The sequence below is a fragment of the Hemibagrus wyckioides genome, linkage group LG02 (assembly GCF_019097595.1).
Source record: "Hemibagrus wyckioides isolate EC202008001 linkage group LG02, SWU_Hwy_1.0, whole genome shotgun sequence".
Taxonomy (NCBI): Eukaryota; Metazoa; Chordata; class Actinopteri; order Siluriformes; family Bagridae; genus Hemibagrus; species Hemibagrus wyckioides.
In genome coordinates, this window is record NC_080711.1 from 14,350,039 (window position 1) to 14,373,741 (window position 23,703).

At 37.9% G+C, this 23,703-nt stretch overlaps 1 protein-coding gene across 1 annotated transcript in view; it reads left to right on the top strand.

Moving 5' to 3' along the window:
• The first annotated feature begins 10,517 nt into the window (after positions 1–10,517).
• LOC131363224 (alpha-1,6-mannosylglycoprotein 6-beta-N-acetylglucosaminyltransferase B) overlaps positions 10,518–23,703 on the top strand; it is an 88,750-nt gene continuing 75,564 nt past the window's right edge. The window contains exons 1-2 of the mRNA XM_058405546.1: positions 10,518–10,983; positions 14,126–14,238. Of these exons, the coding sequence (XP_058261529.1) occupies positions 10,916–10,983; positions 14,126–14,238 (181 nt within the window). The 5' untranslated portion in view covers positions 10,518–10,915. The remainder of the gene's footprint in view (positions 10,984–14,125; positions 14,239–23,703) is intronic.

Consider the following 23,703-nt stretch of genomic DNA (forward strand, 5'->3'; position numbering starts at 1 on the left):
ATTATATGCCAAATTGCATGTTATGCTTCAATGCTGAAGACTACACAATTCTTTGAACTCAGAGATGGCTGAGCATCTCCCCTTCTGCTTGTGAGTAATGGATGAGTACTCAATAGCAAAAGGAGGAAGCAGAAACTCCTTCAGGTGTCTCAGACTAAAGATCAATGGAAGAAGCATTGTGAGCTTCTGTTTCTGTCTCTATGCTGTGGCTGAGTAATCATGCCCTCACACTCTAATGATTACAGATGCCAAATGCCATAAACGTAATCATTAGAGTGTGAGGACATGGTTGAGGGAACATATCTGTGATAACTGTGACAGTGTGTGTTTGTCCTTCTCTTTAAGCTCACATGGTGATTCTTCCTCATTTCCAAATCTTTCCAAAAATATTAAAGATCCAATTTACGCAACTAGTGACAACACCAGATCATCTTCTAGAGCTAGTGATAAGCTGATATGCCTGGAATGTTTGGTCAAGGATGCACAAGGGAAAGGAGAGATCATACCAAGAAAGACATACCTGAAGAATAATCCAGAGTATTTTTTCCAGGCCTTATCAATATCCACCATGTAGCATTTGAACAATAATTTGTACATATTTTCCTAAAGTAAACGTTCATTCATTCATTCATTTTCTGTAGCGTTTATCCTACACAGGATTGCAGGGAATCTGGAGCCTATCCCAGGGACTTGGGGCACAAGGCAGGGGACACTCTGGATTATGTGTCAATTTATCAGAGGCTACATTCACCTGCACTCACACATCCACTACATACAACATAGAGATCCCAATCTGCCTAAAAACACATGTCCTTGGACTGAGGAAGAAAACCTGAATGCATACTTGGAGAAAACCCCTGAAGCACAGGGAGAACATACACACTCAGCAAACACAGGGCAGAGACCAGAAATCTTCAAACTTGGCGTGCTGGTGCCGTAATGAATGTTAATAGTTAATAATGAAAATTTAAAGACATTTGTTGAATTTTAAAAATGTGTGACTATGTAACTGAGTTAAATCCAATTCGCTTTGATTTGTACAGCACTTTTAACAATGGACACAAAGCAGCTTTACATAAATTGTACGTTTGTATCCTTAATGAGCAAGCTGGAGGCAATGGTTGCAGGTGATATTAGGAACTAAACTTGAGAGGACACAAAAGGGAACCCATCATCGTCTGGGTGACACCAAATAGTCTGATTATAAAATAACAAATTTAAAAACACAACCTTTAAACTCAGGCAACATATTTGTGCAACAGATAGCATTCTGAGCTTAGGATAATGAGCGTGTGCACATGTTCTCCCTGTGGTAACCACGGGCAATCAGGCATAAACTGAGATGCCTCTCTATTTATACTGTCTACAAGGATAATGGCAAACAACAATTTCCTCCCTCTGAGAAAGTGATTCCCTATTTTAAAAACAAAATAATAGTATCATTAATTTTAAAACTCTTTGACCAGTAGGCTGCAATAATAATCTCGATAGATAGATAAATAGATAGATAGATAGATAGATAGATAGATAGATAGATAGATAGATAGATAGATAGATAAATAGATAGATAGATAGATAGATAGATAGATAGATAGATAGATAGATAGATAGATAGATAGATAGATAGATAGATAGAGTTTTTTTTAATCTCCAACACAAAACAATAAGAACCATGTTAAATGACACATGATTTCAAATTTATGGCATGAAATGAAGGACAATATGGTCCTCACAAACAAATGTAGCGCAGACTATTAAAAAAATAAAAAAACACCCACTTGCAGGCAAGCATCTAATAACCAGGAGCCATTTGCATTACATACCACTGGAGCAAGCACTGCTACTCCTTCAGGGTATCTCATCCCTGTGTTTCACTCTTAACAGAAAAAAAGATACTTATATTCTTCAGGAGAAGAAAATTTAACTTCTGCTAAAGATGAGGCAAGACTAGAGAACAGACACGTGTCTGTTCTCTAGTCTTGCCTCATCTTTAGTAAAAGTGAAATTTCCTTTTCCTGAAAAAGTTTTTTTTCCTCAAGACATTTTTTTCATATCATCTCACTGACTTTCCCTGGCTAATACATTATCATCTAAAGTGAGGTTCATTAAAGCCCTCATATGACCAAGGTACCTGGAGCAAAATTTGCCAGTAGTCATTGCAGTGTGATCGATATCTACATAACACATTTTCCAGGCTATATGCATGATAATGAATATTAACATTTAGTTCAAAAAGGTAAATCCTTTTTCCTATTAAATTTGATTTGTGAAAGTCACTGTCATCTTCTCAATTGTCAAAATTTGAAATTTTAAAACTATTGTTAGTCATAAGTAGCTCAAGAGAAAGTGTAAAGTAAGTGTAAAGTAAGTGTTACTCTTAATTGTGAAAGGGTTGAAATAATCTTCATTCATCCATCCTCAGTAACTTCTTCATCATGGCCTGGTCTCATGGATTACGAAAACAATCTTGAGATTAAAGGGGTTGTGGTGGCTGAATGGAGTAAATAGTCATACAAAGTTAATTCATCATGTTGTGCTATATGGGCTCTCGACTTGATGTCTTTGTAAAAAGACAAAGAATATGTTCAGTAGACTATTTGTAAAATACCATTTATATTACAGAAGGTAAAATAAACTTTTACTCTTAATCACGCCCACACTGCTGCTTCTGAAAAAGTAGCTTCCACTTTATCAAGAACCAAGAGAGGTTACAAGGCTTCATCTTATACATTTGCATATTAGTGTACTCCTAAGTTCTGCAGGCAGCAAGAGCTGGAAAATTTCCCCAAGTCTCTAAGGTTTTGGCTTTCAGTAACATTACAGTGTATTGAATCTGGCATATATGATTTTAATACATTCTACTAATATGCTGCCCACACACTCAGGCGCTTAAGCTCACACACTCTGCTGCATTCAAACAGCCCTTTCCAGTTGATTCATTCAGTGCTAAAGAAAGCGTGACGATTAGGACATTCATATTTGGTCATATTTAGTCCAGAACACAGGATTCCAAAACAAACCTAAGGCTACAGAGAGCAATGTGACACAACAGGGCACCTTGTGAGTCACACCAGTGAATGCTAAACTCGTTCCATTGTTCCAGACACACCTTTTGTTTTAATATATGCCGCTAAGACAATCAGTTGAAAATCGAAAAGTTGAAAAAATTGACTGTATCAAGACCTCATCGTATTAAAATCATCTTCAAATTAGTTTGAGGTTCGATTCCCAATTCTGCCCTGTGTATGGAGTTTGCATGTTCTCCTTGTGCTTCAGGGGTTTCCACTAGGTACTGCTTTCACGCAGTTCAAATACATGTGTTGTAGGCTGATTGCCATCCCTACATTGGCCCTGAGTCCCCTGGGATACACTCCAGTTCCCTGTGTAGGATAAGTGCTACAGAAAATGGATGGATGGATGGATGGATGGATGGATGAATGGATGGATGGATGGATGGATGGATGGATGAATGGATCACTTCACTGTATTAATTGTGTGCCCTATCTCATATGATGAGATATGTATGCCGAACATTTTTTTAATCAATTCCTCATACAGTCTATGTGCATATCTATGGTTATGAAATCAGCTCAAACCAACAACCAGAGCTAAAACTAATTCCCCCAAAACCAATCAACAAAACAAACTGAAACAACACAACAAAAACATGCTGCTGGCAGATTTTAACATGGCAGAAAATCTTTTCCCCTTCTCTGTTGTGATAAGCTGTGGATTTGGATGAAAGCACAACAAATTATTAATGTTTGATCATGATGCATTAAATATGCTTCAATAAATGAATAAACAAACAACAAATTGCTCTGTGGAGAGAGTTGTTCATTTATATTCACCAGACAGACATGTTGACAGCAGAAAGAATCTGTATCTATACTGAAGCTGTTTCTTAATGCATGACTTTATCTGAGAAAACTACATTGCACAGGGTATTTTAGACAGAACATTCACACTTAACACCAAACTGGAAAAAATTTGAAGCCTTGAGGTCATACACATATAAAAGCAGGTACAGTCACAAGAGAAACTCATACATTACCTTATTCTGTACACAGTCCACTACTTTAAAAATGTTCACTTTTTAGAAACAGGTCTCACATTAATCTGTCTATTTATTATGTAGGTTTGACTATGATATCTGTGATTTTAAATTCAGATAAATGATATTTGTAGTCATTCACAGCAACCTCAGCTGCATGCCCAACTTTCAGAATTTGTGACTGCAAAATTAATAATAATAATAATAATAATAATAATAATAATAATGGCTTCCAAGGGCCTTCACGCCTCCAACTAATTATTGATAGCTGTAACTTTCAGAAATTTTAGTTGTAATCTTCTTTTTCTTTCATGCTACAGTGGTTACTCTAATTTTGATCACTGTGTTTTACCAGTTTTCCAGAGTTTTTGCTAGTAGAAGAGTGGTATACCCACTGCTAATTTTTTATTTATTTATTTTTCCAATTGATATTAACCTATCGCATTTGCCGTTGCCATTTGTGCTTTTTGTCATGCGGTCAGGTAAGAATTTAATAAAATTGATGCAAGAAAAAAAAAGTGTCTATGAAAACATGGTCAGGCGATTTCTAAACTCCTGAATTACAGATGATAATCAAACAATGTCAGAACCAGAGTAACAATGCATTAGAAAATACAGCTTGGTGAGTTTAGGCAGGGACACACTAAGTATTATATCACAGTGAGTAATTGTTTGTGAGGCCTTTATATAAGAGTGTGTGATTGTGTACAGGTATGAGTGTGTGATTAGTAATCAGGTGAATGTGAACGTGAGAAGGTCTGTGGTTGTTGAAGAGATTGTAGTCTTAGGTGGCTGTGTTTGTAGTCCTCAGTGTGTTCTGGGGAATGTAGATGGTTGTGGGTGCAGGAGTTGATCTGAAACATGCAAGACAGCTTCGTAATTGTCTAAACAAATCAAAACCATCATCTCACAAAAGAGGATATCAGTTTTTAGCAAAATGAAATTTCTGTATACTAACTATACTCTGTAAACCAACAACCCCAATGCAAAATGTCTTCCTATGTCCCTGGTAACAGTTGCAAAATCGTTTTTTATTCCCAGACCAAATGATGTGCATTTAAGAAATCAAATGTCTAATAGACTAACACCAGAAAGTATTATAAAAAAAAACAGGTCTTAGCATAGCTTAGTTTTACTTTGTAGATTGGTGTATGTGATGCACTACAGTTCTAGGATTATAGAGTCCAGCACAGTTTGCTGATTATTTTCTTGCTCTAACACTCCTACTAAACCTGGTAATTATCTGCTATGATCGAGCGAATCAAGTGTCTCTAAGCATAGGGATATGTTGTGGACTAACACACTTTCAATTTGTCCAATCTTAGGGATTGATTTGCCTGAGCAATGCTTTAATTTAATCGTTATGAAACCGGAGAAAACAAAGTCATTCACAAAATGACTCACTAAGGTATGTCTCCTCTCAGAAGAGAAAAAGAAGAAAGCACTAATGAGTGTGTGGAAGTGTGTGAGAAGGCTATATTGGATCATGCAACTGCACTTGAGGATTGGTTGGCAGTGTGGGTGATTGTGGAAAAAGACCTGCAAAAGACCTAGGTATGTTTGTGGACATAATTAGGACAAGCTTTCATGGGCTATTTATCATAGTAGCCCATTTATCTACATGTATCAGCCAAGTAATATATAAGATATTCTAGACTAAATATATACTTCCCTCACCAATTCAGTATGAGAGAAGCATATGATCCGTGGGCATAAAAAGACATCAAATGTGAGAAATGATTCGTAGTTTATTTGTTTGCACATTATTTTCTCTCATTTAGAAAGATGAGCTCATAAAAAGTATGAGCATTTTTTTTTCTTTCTCTTCTTGTGAGCATCTTTGGTTTTCTGTAATTCTGTCCAAATATGTAACAACATTCTCTTTTCTCTTTAGCGTGGGCAGACAAGATGGAGCCATCAAACACAGCCTCCTTTTTTGCCATAAAGTCTCAGTAGCACAAGCCCATAAACTAAAAATGGTGTTATTTTCCTTTTGTGCCAAAAATATTCATACGTCTGTCTCAACTATTGAACTGGATTTGTGGCTGTTTGTAGTTTCGGCTGTTTAGATAGCAGTCTAAGATGTTCACCTAATATTCTAAGGCAATTACTAAGAGACACAGTCTACTAATATGAAAAATAATCCTCACCAAGTATCACTAATTTTATCTGAGGTGATTTTCACACTGGGCATGTTTGTTCTGTCCGAATCTGAGTGTGATTATTCCCGGCACCCCCGCAGCATTGGTCTGGTTTCAGACTTGATTTTATTGAATCTTGGTGCATTTGTGTTCCTCTTACATCATCACAAATGTGCACAACATGACTCACTATACTTTTTTGTTTTTATGCTGTTTTGGTACTATTTAGGGCATCTCACCTCTTCCTTGTCCCACAACATTCCCTTGCCTCTACAGGGCAGTGGTGGCTCAACAGTTAAGACTCAAGGTTACTGATCAGAAGGTTAAAGCCCCAGCATTGCCAAACCGCCTTTAACCCACTCTGACCCTTCACTCTGACCTTCCTAACCAGCTGGAAAGAAAGGAGTTTCACTGTGCTATATTGTATATATGACAACATAGACTTCTTTCTTTATGTACATGGTTGTTGTGGAAACTAATGATGTCATGACTTTACTTCTTGAAAAAATGCAGACCCGAGTACGAGTTGCGTTCACATTGACTGGAATCATGGCACAGTTCCAATGCAACTGAACTCACACCACCTCCTATATGTAGTCTTGGCTTTGGTACCACCATGTGCTTCCGGGTCCACATGGCAGCTTTCGCGTTACCAATTCTTCATGCAAACCACACTCTGTGTTACACTCAGTTAGTTAATCTTCTTTGCCTTTAAAGATTGTATCACTTAAAGCTTGACTGATTCCTTCATAATTGCAGCTCCTTCAACTTATCCCTGAAGAATTCGTTTTGTAGCACTAGAATTAGAAAAAATTCTACCTCTTATGCTCTGTATCAATAATTCATCCAGTTAACTTCCCTGACTAGACCAGGACTACAGAATGTTTGTTGGATAAATCTAAAACTTCACAAGCAGGCTTTTTACAAATGATGAGAGTGGGACTAGAACAGTGATTGCTGCAGTTTCACTAAAACAAGGAGACTTAACAGACAGCCCACATCTAAAAAGCCCAAAGCTCCCTTACTCCCTTACTCCTCTGCAGTCGCCGTCATCAGTTTTAGGATCCTCACATTAGGTGTTATGTGTTGAATTTATCCTACAAACCCTACTTAGGCCATCTTTAGAATGGCTGCAATGAGTCTGTCAGTGTTGTCTGCGAGATGGCAGAGACCAAACCAAACACATCCTCGGGCACTGTTGAGCTGAACATGGTGGCTCAGCTGGCAGGTCATTAGCCTGAAATCTGGTAGCCTGCAAGAGTCTTCCAGATGTATCTGCGGATTTAGTATCCATGTGCTCTCTGATAAGAGGTGAGAACAATGACTGGTCACTGCACTGTAAATGACTCCCTAATGAATTTTCTATCTGCAACACACCTAGGAAACTCATTAAGGACCTAATAATGAACTGATCAATTGGATCAGGTAGGTAGGGAAAAGATAAGATTTTGCAAACCAGTGTGTCCCAATGACTGGAACCCGTGTTCTAGCCAACACTTTCCCTGTGTCAGTGGAAAAGCAGGATACAAGAACCACATATTTTGGCTCACAGCCTCATTTTATTTGGCCCATGCAAAGAAATGACCTGAAGTACACTACTGCTCAACATTTTCACACTATACAAAATCCACAACAGATCTATAACATAGGTTACCGGAAGAGTAGTTATCTGCCATATATACTGTTCATGCACTTTAGCTTCTATTGAGGCTGGCTTGACAGAGGTCTGAAATGTAGGTTCAAATCAACACCTGTGTGCTGTGCTTGATGTAAGACACACTCACGTCTTAAGCGATTCAGAAACACATGGTGTGAGTATTTTGCTATTGGTGGCTTAAAAAGTCAGTGAGATGAGGAAAAATACAAAATAAAATTACAATTGATTTCCTATTCTGTACAATTAAATTGCTACCCATGCAGTTTAGCTGGATGTCGAACGGCACTAAGAGTGGTAGTGAGAAAAAATCCTTATTTAATCTTTTAAGTCTTCCATCATGCGATTGTTCCATAATTAATTAATTAATAATGTTGCCGTGAAAAAAAAAAGACTCCAGTAAGTTAGTTCACAGTTTCACACCTCCATATCTCTGTGTACAATGTGATTAAAGAAAGGAATCCATTCTAAAAATACTTTTATTGTAATCAGTATTCTGCATATACTTTAATGGTTTCTTTTTTGTGTCTATCTATCTATCTATCTATCTATCTATCTATCTATCTATCTATCTATCTATCTATCTATCTGTCTGTCTGTCTGTCTGTCTGTCTGTCTGTCTGTCTATCTATCTATCTATCTATCTATCTATCTATCTATCTGTCTGTCTGTCTGTCTGTCTATCTGTCTGTCTGTCTGTCTATCTATCTATCTATCTATCTATCTATCTATCTATCTATCTATCTATCTATTTTATTAGATTATTTTTAAATGGAAGGTACCAACCCTCTGTTATCTAATCCAGTAAGCAAAGGGAGTGTCCAGTATTTTTTAGTCCTTGTATTCCTTCCCTATTTCATCAAACCACTATACTTTTTTTTAGAATGTACAGATGTATTGTTATACATTTTGTTTGTATGACGCTATTTTTCTTTTGACATATTTTTTCACCCTATCAGGATCTCCCAAAAGTGCAGACATGACTAAGCAGAATTTGAGTTTGAGACCCATATTTTAGAGTCCTGTTCAATCTGACCAAATGACCAAAAGAATCTCTCCGTATTGATGAAGTATTCAGGACCGCTCCAGCACTCATATACGCAGGCAGGTTGTGCTACAAGTAGTATGTGGTATGTCAGGCTATGCTTGCCAGCACCCTCCCATGCTGGGAAGATACACAGTGAATGTGTTATATCCCAAGCATATGCTCTGTTGATCACCACTATAAAAACAATATTTTGTTTAATTTAATGTGTTGTGAGCCTGAAGTAGTTTACTGAAGCTCATATACAAAAGGCCAGTGTGTGTGTGTGTGTGTGTGTGTGTGTGTATCTGTGTGGATAAGATCAAATAAGCTGCTTGCATAAGACTCTGGAAATTTAACAGAAGAACAGAAGTCTAAGGTAACTGAACACTGTATTTTACGTCAATGCAGCAACAGCTAGATTTAAAAGCATACTGAAGCTTGAGCATTTAAAGTGTGGTGGATATTGTGCTAGATTTGCAGTATTTCACCTACAATGCTACATAAAATTAAAATAAAATAAAATAATATTCACACACACACACAATATCTGAATATAGTTTCTAAATAATATTAGCTCTAGCTCTACCTTTTCTTTTACTTTTCACAATAAGAAAAACTATTTTAAAAGATTTCAGCTCCATTAAATCTGTATTTAGCTAAAATTAACCATATATTAAACTAAAAAGATATTAAAGGTACAAAGGTACTAGCCCAAAGGCAAGCAAAGACACAATTTAGTGCTATTTGTCCGACCTTTTAACTACCTCTTAACCCCTAACCTAACATAACCTAACCTTACCTAACCTAACCATTATTAATAGTTTCCTCTTTCACATTTATAAAGAGAGAGAGAGAGACAGAGAGAGAGAGAGAGAGAAAGAGAGAGAGAGAGAAATTCACCTATTACAGCAGTACAGAGAGGTAAAGTATATTAAAAAGTAATTTAATTCCTTCACCTTTCTATCATAGCCAGCATTAACTTTTTTCAGCAATGTGTGCTGCAGTGGCTCTTGTGTGGAATCATCCCAGACAGACTAGCCTTCACTTCCCACACGCATCAAGGTGCCAAAACTTATGCTTGTCTATTTTTCCTGCCACCAACACATATATACACATTTTCTCTACAAGCATTTTCTGTAATGCCTATCCTACACAGGGTTGTCTAGAGTCCATCACAAGGGACTTGGGGCACAAGGCAGTTGACACCTTGGACCGATGCACATACACTCAATGAAACATTGATTCCAACCCAATGCACATACACTCAGTCACACACTATAGACAATCAGCCTACATGTCTTTGAACTGAGGCAGAAATCAGAGTACTCAGAGGAAACCCCCAAAGCATGAGGAAAATATGAAAGCTCCATGAAGTTTAAGCCAACGTGTGTGTGTGTGTGTGTGTGTACACATTGTACATATAAGCAGCAGACTTGAGTGGAATTAAAGTGGCAGTGCTGCAAATTCATTTTTGAGATACTGCAAATGAGAGAGAGAGAGAGAGAGAGAGAGAGAGAGATTAACAGAGAGAGAGAGAGAGACAGAGAGAGAGAGAGAGAGAGAGAGAGAGAGAGAGAGAGAGAGAGAGAGAGAACGTGTGTGTGTGTCTATTCCAGGCTCTGTATTCAGGCGAGTGATGGCGCTGTGCGCTCGACAGTTTACCTGAGCCGCTCGCTCTTTGCGCAGTAGGGCAGATGATAGATGCGTTCCCTTTAGGGAGAATCGTGGCTCCTTTGCTGTTGGTTGTAAGATGGAACTTTGCGTTTTGCCTCTACGAGATTATCAGTCGAATGTCTTCGCTAAACACTTAACATCGCAGCCGAAAGACTCTGTAAATACTTTCTGCCTGTCACTCTTTGGACTAAACGGCATTGCTCTTTTTTTGTTCAGCGCCCACTGTTCACGCATCCAAGAAGTCTCCGGTACCCAACCGAGAAACAACACACAATACAGCGACACTTGACTCGGGAAGATAAACTATGTTTGACGCGAAAATACGCAGCTGATGGACCGCATGATTTATTATTACCCTCTCCAAAATGATGGCTTTTAACAGCGACGGCATGACTGTGGTGAGAAGATGCCTTCTGACGTTCAAGCCCTTCAGGTGAGGAGTGTTTGTTCAGTTTGCTGTACTTGCAGTAGAGCTATAGCTTTTGGAAACCAGTTCATGAGTTATGTACAAACTGGTCTGTTAAATGTTATGAGAAAGCACCTGTAATGATACAGGAGTCTGCAGAATAAACTGGTGATGTGTGCTGTAGGGCTACTTTTAGGATTAATAACACATAGGGGGCATTTCATCTACTTTTTGCTGAACAGCACTTAAAAACTTTTAGAAACACATTTCTTATTGATAATATCACGAAAACCATTTATTTCTGGGGGTGGGGGGGGGGGGGTTGCACCAATTTGAGTTTCAGTGAGCACAATTTTTTAAGGCACTGGTCACATACTGTTTATCTGTATGTACATTTCAGCCCAATCAAGCAGAAGCCACACCTGATTCCTGAAACTGAAAATCATTTGATTTTTCACTTGGCTAATCATTTCCCTTCCATCAGACATCAGGTGTGGCATCTGCTCAGATATAATATAGAAAACTTATCAGATTATTTTGAAATGAAGCTACCAACTGTTTTATCCTGTAAGCAAATGGAGTGTAAAATATTATTTGTATTTTTGTAGCTTTTTTTCCTTGCCTATTCAACAAAACACTTTCTTTTAGTATGTACAGATGTATTGTTGTACATTTTGTGTGTGTTTTTTTCTCAGCACTGCTTTTGTGCATTATTGTCTTGCTTAGAGTTTTATTGTTAAAAGTGGCACTTTATGGTGGGTTCATTAACATATTACAAATAACTAACTAAATAACAAAGTAACACAATGCCCAGTCACACAAGCACAAGCAGTCTTTCATGTATGTGTGTATCAGTTGTGTTTTTGTTACCCCCTTTTTTTCTGGTTAGGAACTGTTCTGTTCACACATTTTGTAAGGATTGCGTGTTTTTTGCTCTCTGTTATTCTCAAAAGGCCACCTGATTTTGTCGAAGCAATTAGATATCATTTTACATTTTCACATTGCTCTGAGACGAAATCTTCTTCACCTATGGGCTGTGGGTGAGCAACTGGCAGTAGCAAATAGACTTAGAGAGGAAATCCACACGATCAGTCAGCCGGTACCTAACCATTTCTAAATGAATTGCTGAGAATTATTTAGAGAAGCTGTAGATGGGTTTCAAGAGGTGTGTATGAGGATGAGGCATATATCCAGCGGCTTATTTTTATTTCATGCAAGCTATCCCGATTGCCTATTGATTTTTGTAGCTGTGTTCATGACACAACAGCACTGTGTCAATAAGTTCACCAGAGGCTTAACGCTGTCAGGGGCTGCATGGTGAGACTAAGACTAAGGATATCTCTTGTACCCAACCACCATCAGGCTAATTTGTCTGAGCTTCCTTGTCCAACAGGAGGGAGTACTGCCTACTGACTGAACTTTTACAGCTGTATGAGCTTCGGATCTGTCTGCACAATTGTTTTAGATTAAAAATAAGGGTGCTTTCAAAGCACTTCGCGGATAACTAAAAGGTCATGTTATTTACAAACGACTTTACATATTACTTTAATTAAGAAGGGTTTCACTGGTTAATTATAGAGCATAGTGTTACAAACCTTTTTCAGGAAAGGCCCCCTATATTTGCTCATACAGTTGTATGCAACAAAGACGTGAATACATCTGCTGCAGAAAAATATTTTTAAAGTTTTTTAATTCATAGTTACTTAATGCACAGTTATATAGGAAAAAACAACATACAATAGTAAATTCGAAAACTACAGAAACAAATGTGCTTGTTAGGCTATAATTCATTCATTAGGACTTGTTACTTAGATATATAAGAATTCCAGACTGTAATCAATTTTCTCACTGTTTAAACCTTGTGCTAAGTAAACAAACACGAGGATCTAAATTGAAGTTAGTTTATTCCTGCGAAGCAGAGGGAGTCTATAAGAAGAAAGAGGAGAGTGTTCACTTCACAATTTCCGTTGTCCAAATTGTCATTAAACTACTATTTCTTAAGGGGAATTTTGGAAGCAAAGGCAAGATGTAGAAGACCAAGAAAAAGGAAAGCAACATTACCAAATGACAGGACTCAAATGCTGGATGGTTTGTTTGGAGGAAGAAGTCAAAGCATTGATGAAAAGATCACCTTGCCAGCTGTTAAGTATGGAGGTGGATCTATTATGCATTAAGAGTGAGGCACAGACAGTGGTACAGGAACCAGTGCACCGGTAGATGGAAGAAAAGATTCTAAAAATTATCTGTACATCCTGGAAGAAAGGCTGACACAGTCAGTCAAGAAACTGTAAAATAGACATTCTCCTACAATATGACAGTAATCCAAAAGAAAACAAAAAATCCACCATAAACTACTTCAAGAAACGCAAGCAGGAGCTTTCGGAATGGCTCACAGTCCCCTGACTTAAACATCAGTGAAAATGTGGTTGGTTCTTAAAAATGTAGTGCATGCAAGATGGCCCAAGAATATCTCACAACTAGAAGAATTCTTCAAGGAATAGTGGGTGAAAATTCATTAAACAGGAATTAAAGACTTGTACAGTAGCTGGCTGGATAAAGTGTTTGCAGGCTGTGATATTTGCCCGAGGGGAGTGTTACTGTTCTGTCTTAGCAAGATGTCCAAAATTACACACATGCCACAATTACTATTTAATTTCTTTCTCTTTTTTTTGTTAATGTTTATCATATTTAAAATAACTGTATTGTTATGTACTAAAAATAGTATGAGATTGTGTTAATAAATCAGTAAAACTTGCCTTTTGCATACAACTGTATATCAGCAGTAGTTTAACATTTTAAATAATAATGATATTGTTTCAGCCAAACGTGTATATGATCTACAATATTGTTTTTCTTCCAAAAAGGGGTGCACTTACTACTTTAATTATACAGAAAAGCCTGTTTACAAACTACACTAAGCATCCACATAAATTTATACATCCTATAATAATAATTTGTGCATGTGACAGAAAATCTCTTTGGCTTGATACAAAGAGCAGGTTACAGAGCAGGCATACAATAGCTTTGTACCAACCATTATTATTTAAACCATGAAATAACTATATATTACGATTAAAACTGTTCAATTTCCTGACAGCCCTTTGTCCTTTTCGAGCTTGTGCCACAATAATGGCTGAACTAATATCTTTTCTTCTCTCGTCCTCGGCAGGATTTTCGTGGTAGGGCTCGGCTTCTTCAGCCTGTGCTTCCTAATGACCTCTCTGGGGGGCCAGTTCTCGGCCAAACGGCTCGGAGACTCTCCCTTCACCATTCGCACTGAAGGTACACAGCTATTAGTCAATTTTCAGCTAGTTTTTTATTAGTGTTTAGAAAGAACAGCATGAAGAAACTGATTCACTAGAGCTAAGTGAAAATGAGGTTTAAGGATTTGGTACTGTGGGGGATTTCAGATTTGTTTATTAAGGAACGGTCTCTATGGTTTTATGGCTGCAGACTGTATACACACACACACACACACACAGATTTTCAAATCAAAATGATGTTAAAGGAGTATATACTGACACAAACATTGTTAGGGTGAGTAATAAGGGTTTAACGATTTGGATCAATGCATTAAATTAAAAGCCAACGATTGAAAGAAATAAAGGCAATGTTCCTTATCCAATTAATATCAGTTATAATTGATTGTCTATCACAATTGGACAGGAAGGACAGAAAACCTAGGTGTAAAAAACAATTCTTAAAAATATTTTAACAGGATGTGCAATAGGCTACCAATGGGATTTGCCCCAACACTGATGTTTAGAATAATCATTTCTCTACTTCATCATCATTTGCAAATGAATAGTAGGTTTACCCCAGATTCTAAATGTAAGTCAAATTATATTCTAGCAGATTCATCTCAAATATCTATAAATATAAAATCAAGAAAATTGTATAGTGGCATTGAACATTGTACTGTAAGATTATTATATCATATTGTTTTGAATTGAACTGGATTCATTGGTTGAATATAAACAATTATTATGGAACTGATTAGCCTTCATACCAATATTTGTAATTCTGACTGAACCATAAACAGGATTATAAATGGATTATTAGCTGTAATAGCTAGCTGTAATTACTAGAACACTTTGAAACAGCTAGCTAGCTGAGTAGATACTTGATGACGAGGTTATCACTAACATAAAGTAGTGGCAGATTGATAGATTAGTTGTGGAAAAACACTTCTGTGTCCCAAGAAACACTTCTGTGACCAAGAAAAGCACTTTTCTGTCATGAAGAGATGCATTACTCAGCGGTTTTATAACAAGAAGTTTTATGACAGTTGGTACTGGTTGGTAAATTTTTTAATATCCACCCATTATCTGTGAAAGCCTTTGTCTTGGATGTCTATGAATCTCTCTCTCTCTTTGTTTGCCACACATTGTTTAGCATTGTTGTGATGCGTATGTTAATGAGTGCTCAATATATTTTGTCCCATTAAAAAAACACACACATTTTATTTATTAATCCACTAAGACATTAATAAACCTAATATGGATAACATTCCAAATAAACACAGTGTGGAGTCAGATGATGTGAAGACAAATAGAAGGGGGATGGGAGGGGGGTGTCAGGGCAGCAGTAATTTATGAGAGAACAAAGCCATACAGAGAAGGTAAAACATTCTCATTCCCTATTAATGCTTGGACATTAAGTACCCTGTGAGTGCTAGCTAGTAACTTCAAATTGCAGCCAAGCTGATAAACTGCTGCATTAGTAATCACCTTGTGCATATTCATGATATGGGTAATATTTGCATTTTCTCATTTTCTTCACACACTGCAGCTGTAGAGGAGCAACTGACAATACCCAACCTTCACCAACAAAGCAGACAATCAGCTGGAATTAAGTAGTTTTGCTTTAGTGACAAGAAAGTGACTATTTAGTGACTATTTAGTGACAAGAAATCATGTCTTGCTCATGTAATATTAATCTTTATTGGTGTTATCTTTCATATGCTTTGGCCATATGCAATGACCATTGTAATAATAATTACACCTGTACACCTACTTATTTGTGCAATTAATTAACTAATTAGCAGCCTCGTAGTGCATGCAGTCATTTAAGTACAGGTCAAGATCTTCAGTTTGTGTTAATATCAAATATCAGAATGACTTTAACTATGGCATGGATGGCAGACAGGGTGGATTGAGTATTTCAGAAACTACTGATCTCTAGCAATTTTAAGGCACAGTTTACACAGAAACTGGTACTGATGGTGGGTACTGGTGGATGTTGATATGTGTGTGTGTGTAGGGGTGGCCATACTTATTCATGTTGACAGGAAGATTCAAATAACCTCCCCATACTAATGTGTAAAAAAGTAGAAAAGCATCTCAGGTTGCACTAGATGTTGTACCTTGAACAGGATAGACAACAGCAGAAGACCACATTGAGTTCCATTCTTGTCAACAAAGAGCAAAAATATATACAATATATTATACCTTCTGGCCTTCGCCCATTATGTTTCTGTGGAAAAGGCTAGACTGGGTCAGTAAATTGAATAATTTTGCAAATGGATCATCTTGTAAGCTGATGTTGCTACAGCACAGGCATGATTACAGGCACACAATGCTAGACACACACACACACACACAGAGTGATGAGAGCGATCTACTCTTCACACTGTGATTGATTCAGTGTCATAATGGTAATTGGGAGGGTCAGGAGAAATCCAGTGCTCTGATTCCTGTGTGCCAGCAACACTGCATTTATGAAAGTGGTTTATCACATTTCACCCTCTCTCCTGCATATAAACACACAAATGCACTCACAAACTCAAAAGCGCCACAACAAAGTTCATATATGTGCAAAATTTAGGAGAGTGAATCAGCAGTACTCAAGGGGGATGCGGCCAAAATGCGAAAAACAACAGCTCTATGCTGAATAGGTGAACAGTGTGAAATTCTGTGAAACACTGCTGACATTGAGAGCTTGGAAGTTAGCTTGCATTAGTAATATGGTGAGTGTCGTGACTGTCGCATTTCTCTTGCAGTTTTTATTTTTTCACTAGCAGGCTAGTTTGAGTATTGCACTATGACTAGCAGGCAGTACAAGAGATGGATAAGATAATGAGATTTTAGAAAACGTAACCACACACAGTGTTTACTGCAAGTGTTGATAGGCTTTTCACACCTGAAATAGTTATCCTGGGTCATTATAAATGAAATAATAGAATCCTGGGTTATCTTGTTTCACATTTCACAATGCTCTTATTTTCCCCATGGTTAACGATTAATACTGGATATTCAGAATCTGACATTTCACACTGTACATTCCTAAATCCTGGGTACTTCTTAGCATATCTGCAGTGTTAGTAGCCCTGTGACCGCTTTAAATACCGGCTTGTTTCACACTTTCAAATCAGAAAAAGGACACGTCTGTTTCTCAAAGTGCTGTTGTGTGTCTGGACAGGCATTGTCATATTTCACAGCTTTGTAATCTTTTTTGGCCATTTTATAATCAATGTACCGCTATTTTTTATCAGTTTTTTTAAATACTCATATTATGTGTGTGTGGAGTTTGCATGTTTTCCCCGTGCTTGGTGGGTTTCCTCCGGGTGCTCCGGTTTCCTCCCACAGTCCAAAGACATGCTACTAGGTTGATTGGAGCCTCAAAATTGCCCATAGTGTGTGTGATTGTGTGAGTGAATGAGTGTGTGTGTGCCCTGCGATGGGTTGGCACTCCGTCCAGGGTGTATCCTGCCTTGATGCCCGATGATGCCTGAGATAGGCACAGGCTCCACATGACCTGAGGATAGATCGGATACACGGTACAGACAATGAACTGAAAAAATATTTTTATTTCTGACTTGGCCATCCACTGTCATGAACAGATTTTTCTGACCATAACTCTTCTTTTCCTTTTACTAATGCAATTTCTATCTTTACTAAACAAACATTACTATTTTGTTTTTTCCCCCTGAAATGCTGCAACTACTGTTTACACAACAGGTGTGGTTTCTGTGACTGTGCAAAGCATGTGATATAAGGCATACGCTGTTCAGGGTCCGATTGGGTGTCTGTTGCTAAGCATCTTGTCTTAACATTTTAACGCTGCATCATTTCACACTTTTACACGTTTAGCACTGCATTGCGAGGTTAACACACTGTAAAACCAGTGCTAATGCTGCTTTGGATCCCGTGTAAAGAGAGGTGCTAATCATACTTCTAAATTAGAAGTGTGAAACGTTCCTCTACCCCAGGTTAAAAGTGGAGTCTAGAGCGATGATAACCTGGGGTTATAAGTGTGAAAAGCCCTTTAGACGATTTCTCTGTGAGTTGTAATTTAAGAAATAAGATTTTTTTTTCTCTTGTATGTTTCACTTTCTTTTGTTGGTTTGGAGATATGACAGCTATATCAAGTGCTGCTATTCTTTTGCTTATAAAGCAAAAATGTTTTCCCTACTGCATCCATCAATTTCAGGTGGGCTGATAGGCACCTTGTAACTATCTGACTAAAAGTCTGAGGTCCGAGGTAGTTGTAGGAAGAACACTAAGAGAGTTACATATAGAAATGAGACTCTGCACCTGTGTGTCCTACAAGAGTGAGTGATACGAAAATGTTATACAATAGAAGCATCGGCATTAAATCAATCCTGATGAGGAGAACCAGTGATGGACTGTTATGTGGTGTGTAGTTTGTGGACCATATGTGCTTAGTGTGAAAAAATAATTGTGTTAAGCAAGATTCATCTGCTTTATTCTCCATATTTTGACAGAGCTCTAAGTGATGAATAATTGTTAGTTTAACAGCAATGAGATACTGCAGCAAATGTAAGAGAGAGAGAGATTGAGAGAGAGGCAGCTGATTCATTAATTACTTAATTACTCTTTTTATTAAATGCTTCCTTCCAAAGATGGACATAAGAAATGAAGACTTTGTCTTTTCCCTTTGTCCTTCTATATACTTGACACAATACTAGATTTTCCTATTTCCATCTCTCTCTCTCTCTCTCTCTCTCTCTCTCTCTCTCTCTCTCTCTCTGAATAGTAATGAATAGCGATGTGTGATGTGGTTGCAGGCTGGGGGCGTAGTACAGTAGCAGAGAGAGCAAATCTTTGCCTTACTGCTGTGCTGGGTTTAGCAGTCATACCCTTTCCAGTTTCTTCATTTGTATTAAATCAATTGACATCCATCCATTTTGTTAGAAACCCTGTGAATTGGTCATGAGATTGGATTGCCTGTTGATCTGTTTCTCTCTACACAAGAGCTTCTTGTATTTTTTTTTGCCTGCCTCCTCCTACCCACTACATTTCACTACACCATTTAAATCTCTCATATTAATACTGAACCGCAAGGCTGAGATAAGTTTTCAAAATTTCAAGTCAAGTGAACGAGATTTAATGCTTTAGTGTGTCTGGAAACACATTGGACAGATGAATACTACGGTCATTTTCAGTCACCTGGAGAAGAGTATATTGCAATAATGCATGAACATCACGGTAAATGATAATGCATGAACATCACAGTTAGTGAGTTTTCGATCACAATTTCCAAGTGTTTTCTGATGTCTTTCCCACAGATGGAAGGAATATGGATGACATCCGACAGATGTCATTTTGCTCCCTCTTCCTGTTCACTGAAGCTCCTGCCGTTCATGCCCTAATAATAAATCCATTTTCTAGTCACTTTTTTTTTGCTATCTCAGTGTAAAATTGCTTTTTTATATATATATTCATAGGGAGCATAGTGGAGGCTTTGTGGTTAGCACCTTTGCCTCACACTTCCATGCTTGGGGGTTTGATTCCTGTCTCTGCCCCGTGTGCAGAGTTTGCATGTTCACTCCATGCTTTGAGGTTTTTCTTCAGGTACTCCCTAGGTTTTCCTCCCTAGTTGTAGGCTGATGGACATCTCTAAGTTGTCTCTATGGCCGTGTGAGCGTCTGTACTGTATGTCTGTGATTGTGCCTGGGTGATGGGTTGACACCTTGTCCAGGCTGTCCCAAGTCCTATGACCATGTGTAGGATAAGTGCTACAGAAAATGGATGGATGTATGGATGGTGGATATATCCACTCTTCTATTTTATGGATTTTTAAATGTATGCCACAGAGTCCAGTAGGATGTTAATTGCTTAAACGCAGCAGAGGTCCAGTAGTACTTCCATTTATTAATTCAGGTTTTTACTTTGTCACCTTTATGTATATGTACAGTTTAAACTGTCAGACTTTTTACTCTAATTAAAATAACCTACTCAGGAGTTCAAGGAGCAGTCATTAAAATTGCACTGTCACTTTTCAACTTTCAACTACAAATCTGTTTTTTTTTTTTTCTTTACGAATCCCTAGTCTTTTACTAAAAACACCAAACAGCCATTAAACAAGTCTGCAACAATAAAATATCAACAGGGTCTTTCATTCTGATTCCGTTTCTCTTACAGGAGGGAAATAATGCTGTCTGTCTGTCTCTCTGTGTTTACCAATTACATCTTTTTCACACATACCAGGATAAGGCAGGGAAATAAAATCTTAAAAAAAGGATAAAAGGAAAACAACATGACATAATATGTTTTCATCGCATTACATTTACTGGTGGTGTGTGACAACAAACACGCAGCGACTTGCAATGATTCATACGTTCATTCATCTACAATAACAGCTTGGCTATCCTGCAATTTTTCATCAAGATTTTACTAGTCTGAGCCTGCATCCGAAGTTATTTTGCTTGTGTATAGTACAGTGGGGAGCCCTTGACAAAGGTAGAATGTTTATAATTTGGTGTGATTTTATTTGTTCTTACTTATTATATTAATGAGCAGCAGTCTGGCAGATCCAGAAAAACATGAAAAGCTGCCTGTTCCTAACCGGGACAGTCAATGCTGTAATCTAGCCGTCTACAAATACAAGTCTATGAGGGGGAGAGCTGGCCAGTAGTGATTTTCTCTTCACTGTTTCATAATGTGCTATAGCTTACAAGGTGCAGAACTGAACCAGATGGATATGGAAGATGTGAGGAGATATTTCAGTGGTGGCTATGTACAACAGCACCAGCAGTTTCTGTAGCAGCTCAAATTTCTTTAGCTTTCTTTAGCTTTTGAAAAAGTCTTTGTAGGAAGTACAATTCTGCAGGGTCTACATGGTGATTGCAGTAATCCTTGTTGGTGGAGTGAGGGGTGGGTGAGGGTGGTAAACACTGCTGTTTATGTTAAACATGCTAATCTTGTTTATATTGAACAAATGTGCTCCTGAGCGGGTTTGAGATTACGACTTGTTGTTTGTCATGCCAAAGGAAGGTCATGTTAAATTGTCAACACTCTAAGCTAGCAAAAAAATGTAATCCATGTTTTAAGAATTGCCATGGTTTTAATGATATTTTATTGATGTCTAATATCTGTCTGATAAAGTAATTGTAATTGTGCTTGCATTTTGCTGGTGGGCTGAGTGACATTTATTAAACCATTTGTCAAGTGGATCATTTGAATTGCTTTAAACCTTTATATCACTGTTATAAACTCTTGATATGAGTGATATATTGGACATAAAATGTGGCCTCTGATTTTTGTAACTGTGCAGTAACATTTCTTCATCCTGAGTATTTATGCTGAGTGCATTAGGTTTTTGCAAAATATCTTTAAATGACACTTTATACTTTTAGTTCTTGGTGGATAAAATAAAAATAATCAGCTTTAACAATAATCAATAATAAACCACTGCCACACCCATTAAAATGAAATCCTTTAAAGGCACCAACTGAAAAAATCTAGATGTGTCGTTATGAGAAAGATGATAGCTGCTGATGACTGCTAGAATCACAAGTTACTATTTTTCACCATTATTTACTGTTATATTTGACTGCATTCTAAAAAAATCACAAACAAAAGTCAGTGGCACTGATTTGCATGTTGGAAATATCCTTATTATACAGTAAACCTCGAAGAGTAAGGAAACTATTAAAAACTATATACGGTTAGAATGATAACATGCTATATTAATCCTACAAGCATTTTAAGACTCTAAGTCCTGGACAGACAGAAGGATGCACAGACAGATGTTGGGAGAACCTGAAAGCATAATATCTCCATCACCTAGAGGAAGAGGCATAAAAAAACAAGAAGAGCAGCATCTCATAAGTAATCATCGCATGACCTCTAATTATAAATGAAATCAAACCAAATCAAGCTGTTTATACATTTGATTTAAATATTATGAGATAGGTTTGAAAACCTTTTTAAAAAAATGCACAAGTTATAGCCAGGCCATGAAACCTCTGGCCATCAAATCTTATTATCTATACTGAAATTTTAGTATTTTGTTGGACAGCATGGCAGCTAGGAGTAATCTGTGGATAGTCTTTGCCTCATTTCATTAAAGTGGCATTAGTCTTTCTCTAGAGACTCACCAAAATTCCTCGGCACTGACACTTCCAAATCCATTTTACTCCAGTTAAAATATACCATAACATAAATGTGGCTCTTAAGGATTATTGCTATTATAATATATATATATATATATATATATACAGGGGTTGGACAATGAAACTGAAACACTGGCCAATTTAGTGTTGGAGGTTTCATGGCTAAATATGACCAGCCTGGTGACCAATCTTCATTGATTGCACATTCCACCAGTAAGAGCCGAGTGTGAAGGTTTAATTAGCAGAGTAATAGCACAGTTTTGCTTAAAATATTGCAATGCACACAACATTATGGGCGACATATCAGAGTTCAAAAGAGGACAAATTGTTGGTGCATTGCAATATTTTCAAGACAGCAAGTCTTTGTGATGTATCAGGAGCCACGGTATCCAGGGTAATGTCAGCATACCACCAAGAAGGACAAACCACATCCAACAGGAGTAACTGTGGACGCAAGAGGAAGCTGTCTGAAAGGGATGTCCGGGTGCTAACCCGGATTGTATCCAAAAAACTTAAAACCACAGCTGCCCAACTCACTGCAGAATTAAATGTGCACATCAACTCTCCTGTTTCCACCAAAACTGTCCGTCGGGAGCTCCACAGGGTCAATGTACATGGCCGGGCTGCTATAGCCAAACTTTGGTCACTCGTGCCAATGCCAAACGTCAGTTTCAATGGTGCCAGCAGCGAAAATCTTGGGCTGTGGACAATGTGAAACATGTATTGTTCTCTGATGAGTCCACCTTCACTGTCTTTCCCACATCCGGGAGAGTTACGGTGTGGAGAAGCCCCAAAGAAGCGTACCACCCAGACTGTTGCATGCCCAGAGTGAAGAATGGGGGTGGATCAGTGATGGTTTGGGCTGCAATATCATGGCATTCCCTAGGCCCAATACTTGTGCTAGATGGGCGCGTCACTGCCAAGGACTACCGAACCATTCTGGAGGACCATGTGCACCCAATGGTTCAAACATTGTATCCTGAAGGCGGTGCCGTGTATCAGGATGATAATGCACCAATACACATAGCAAGACTGGTGACAGAGTGGTTTGATGAACATGAAAGTGAAGTTGAACATCTCCCATGGCCTGCACAGTCACCAGATCTAAATATTATTGAGCCACTTTGGGGTGTTTTGGAGGAGCGAGTCAGGAAACGTTTTCCTCCACCAGCATCACGTAGTGACCTGGCCACTATTCTGCAAGAAGAATGGCTCAAAATTCCTCTGGCCACTGTGCAGGACTTGTATCTGTCATTCCCAAGACGAATTGATGCTGTATTGGCCGCAGAAGGAGGCCCTACACCATACTAATGGATTATTGTGGTCTAAATTGTGGTGAGATGAACAGTTTTGTTTCATTTTTTGTGAACTGCTGACAATATTTCTCC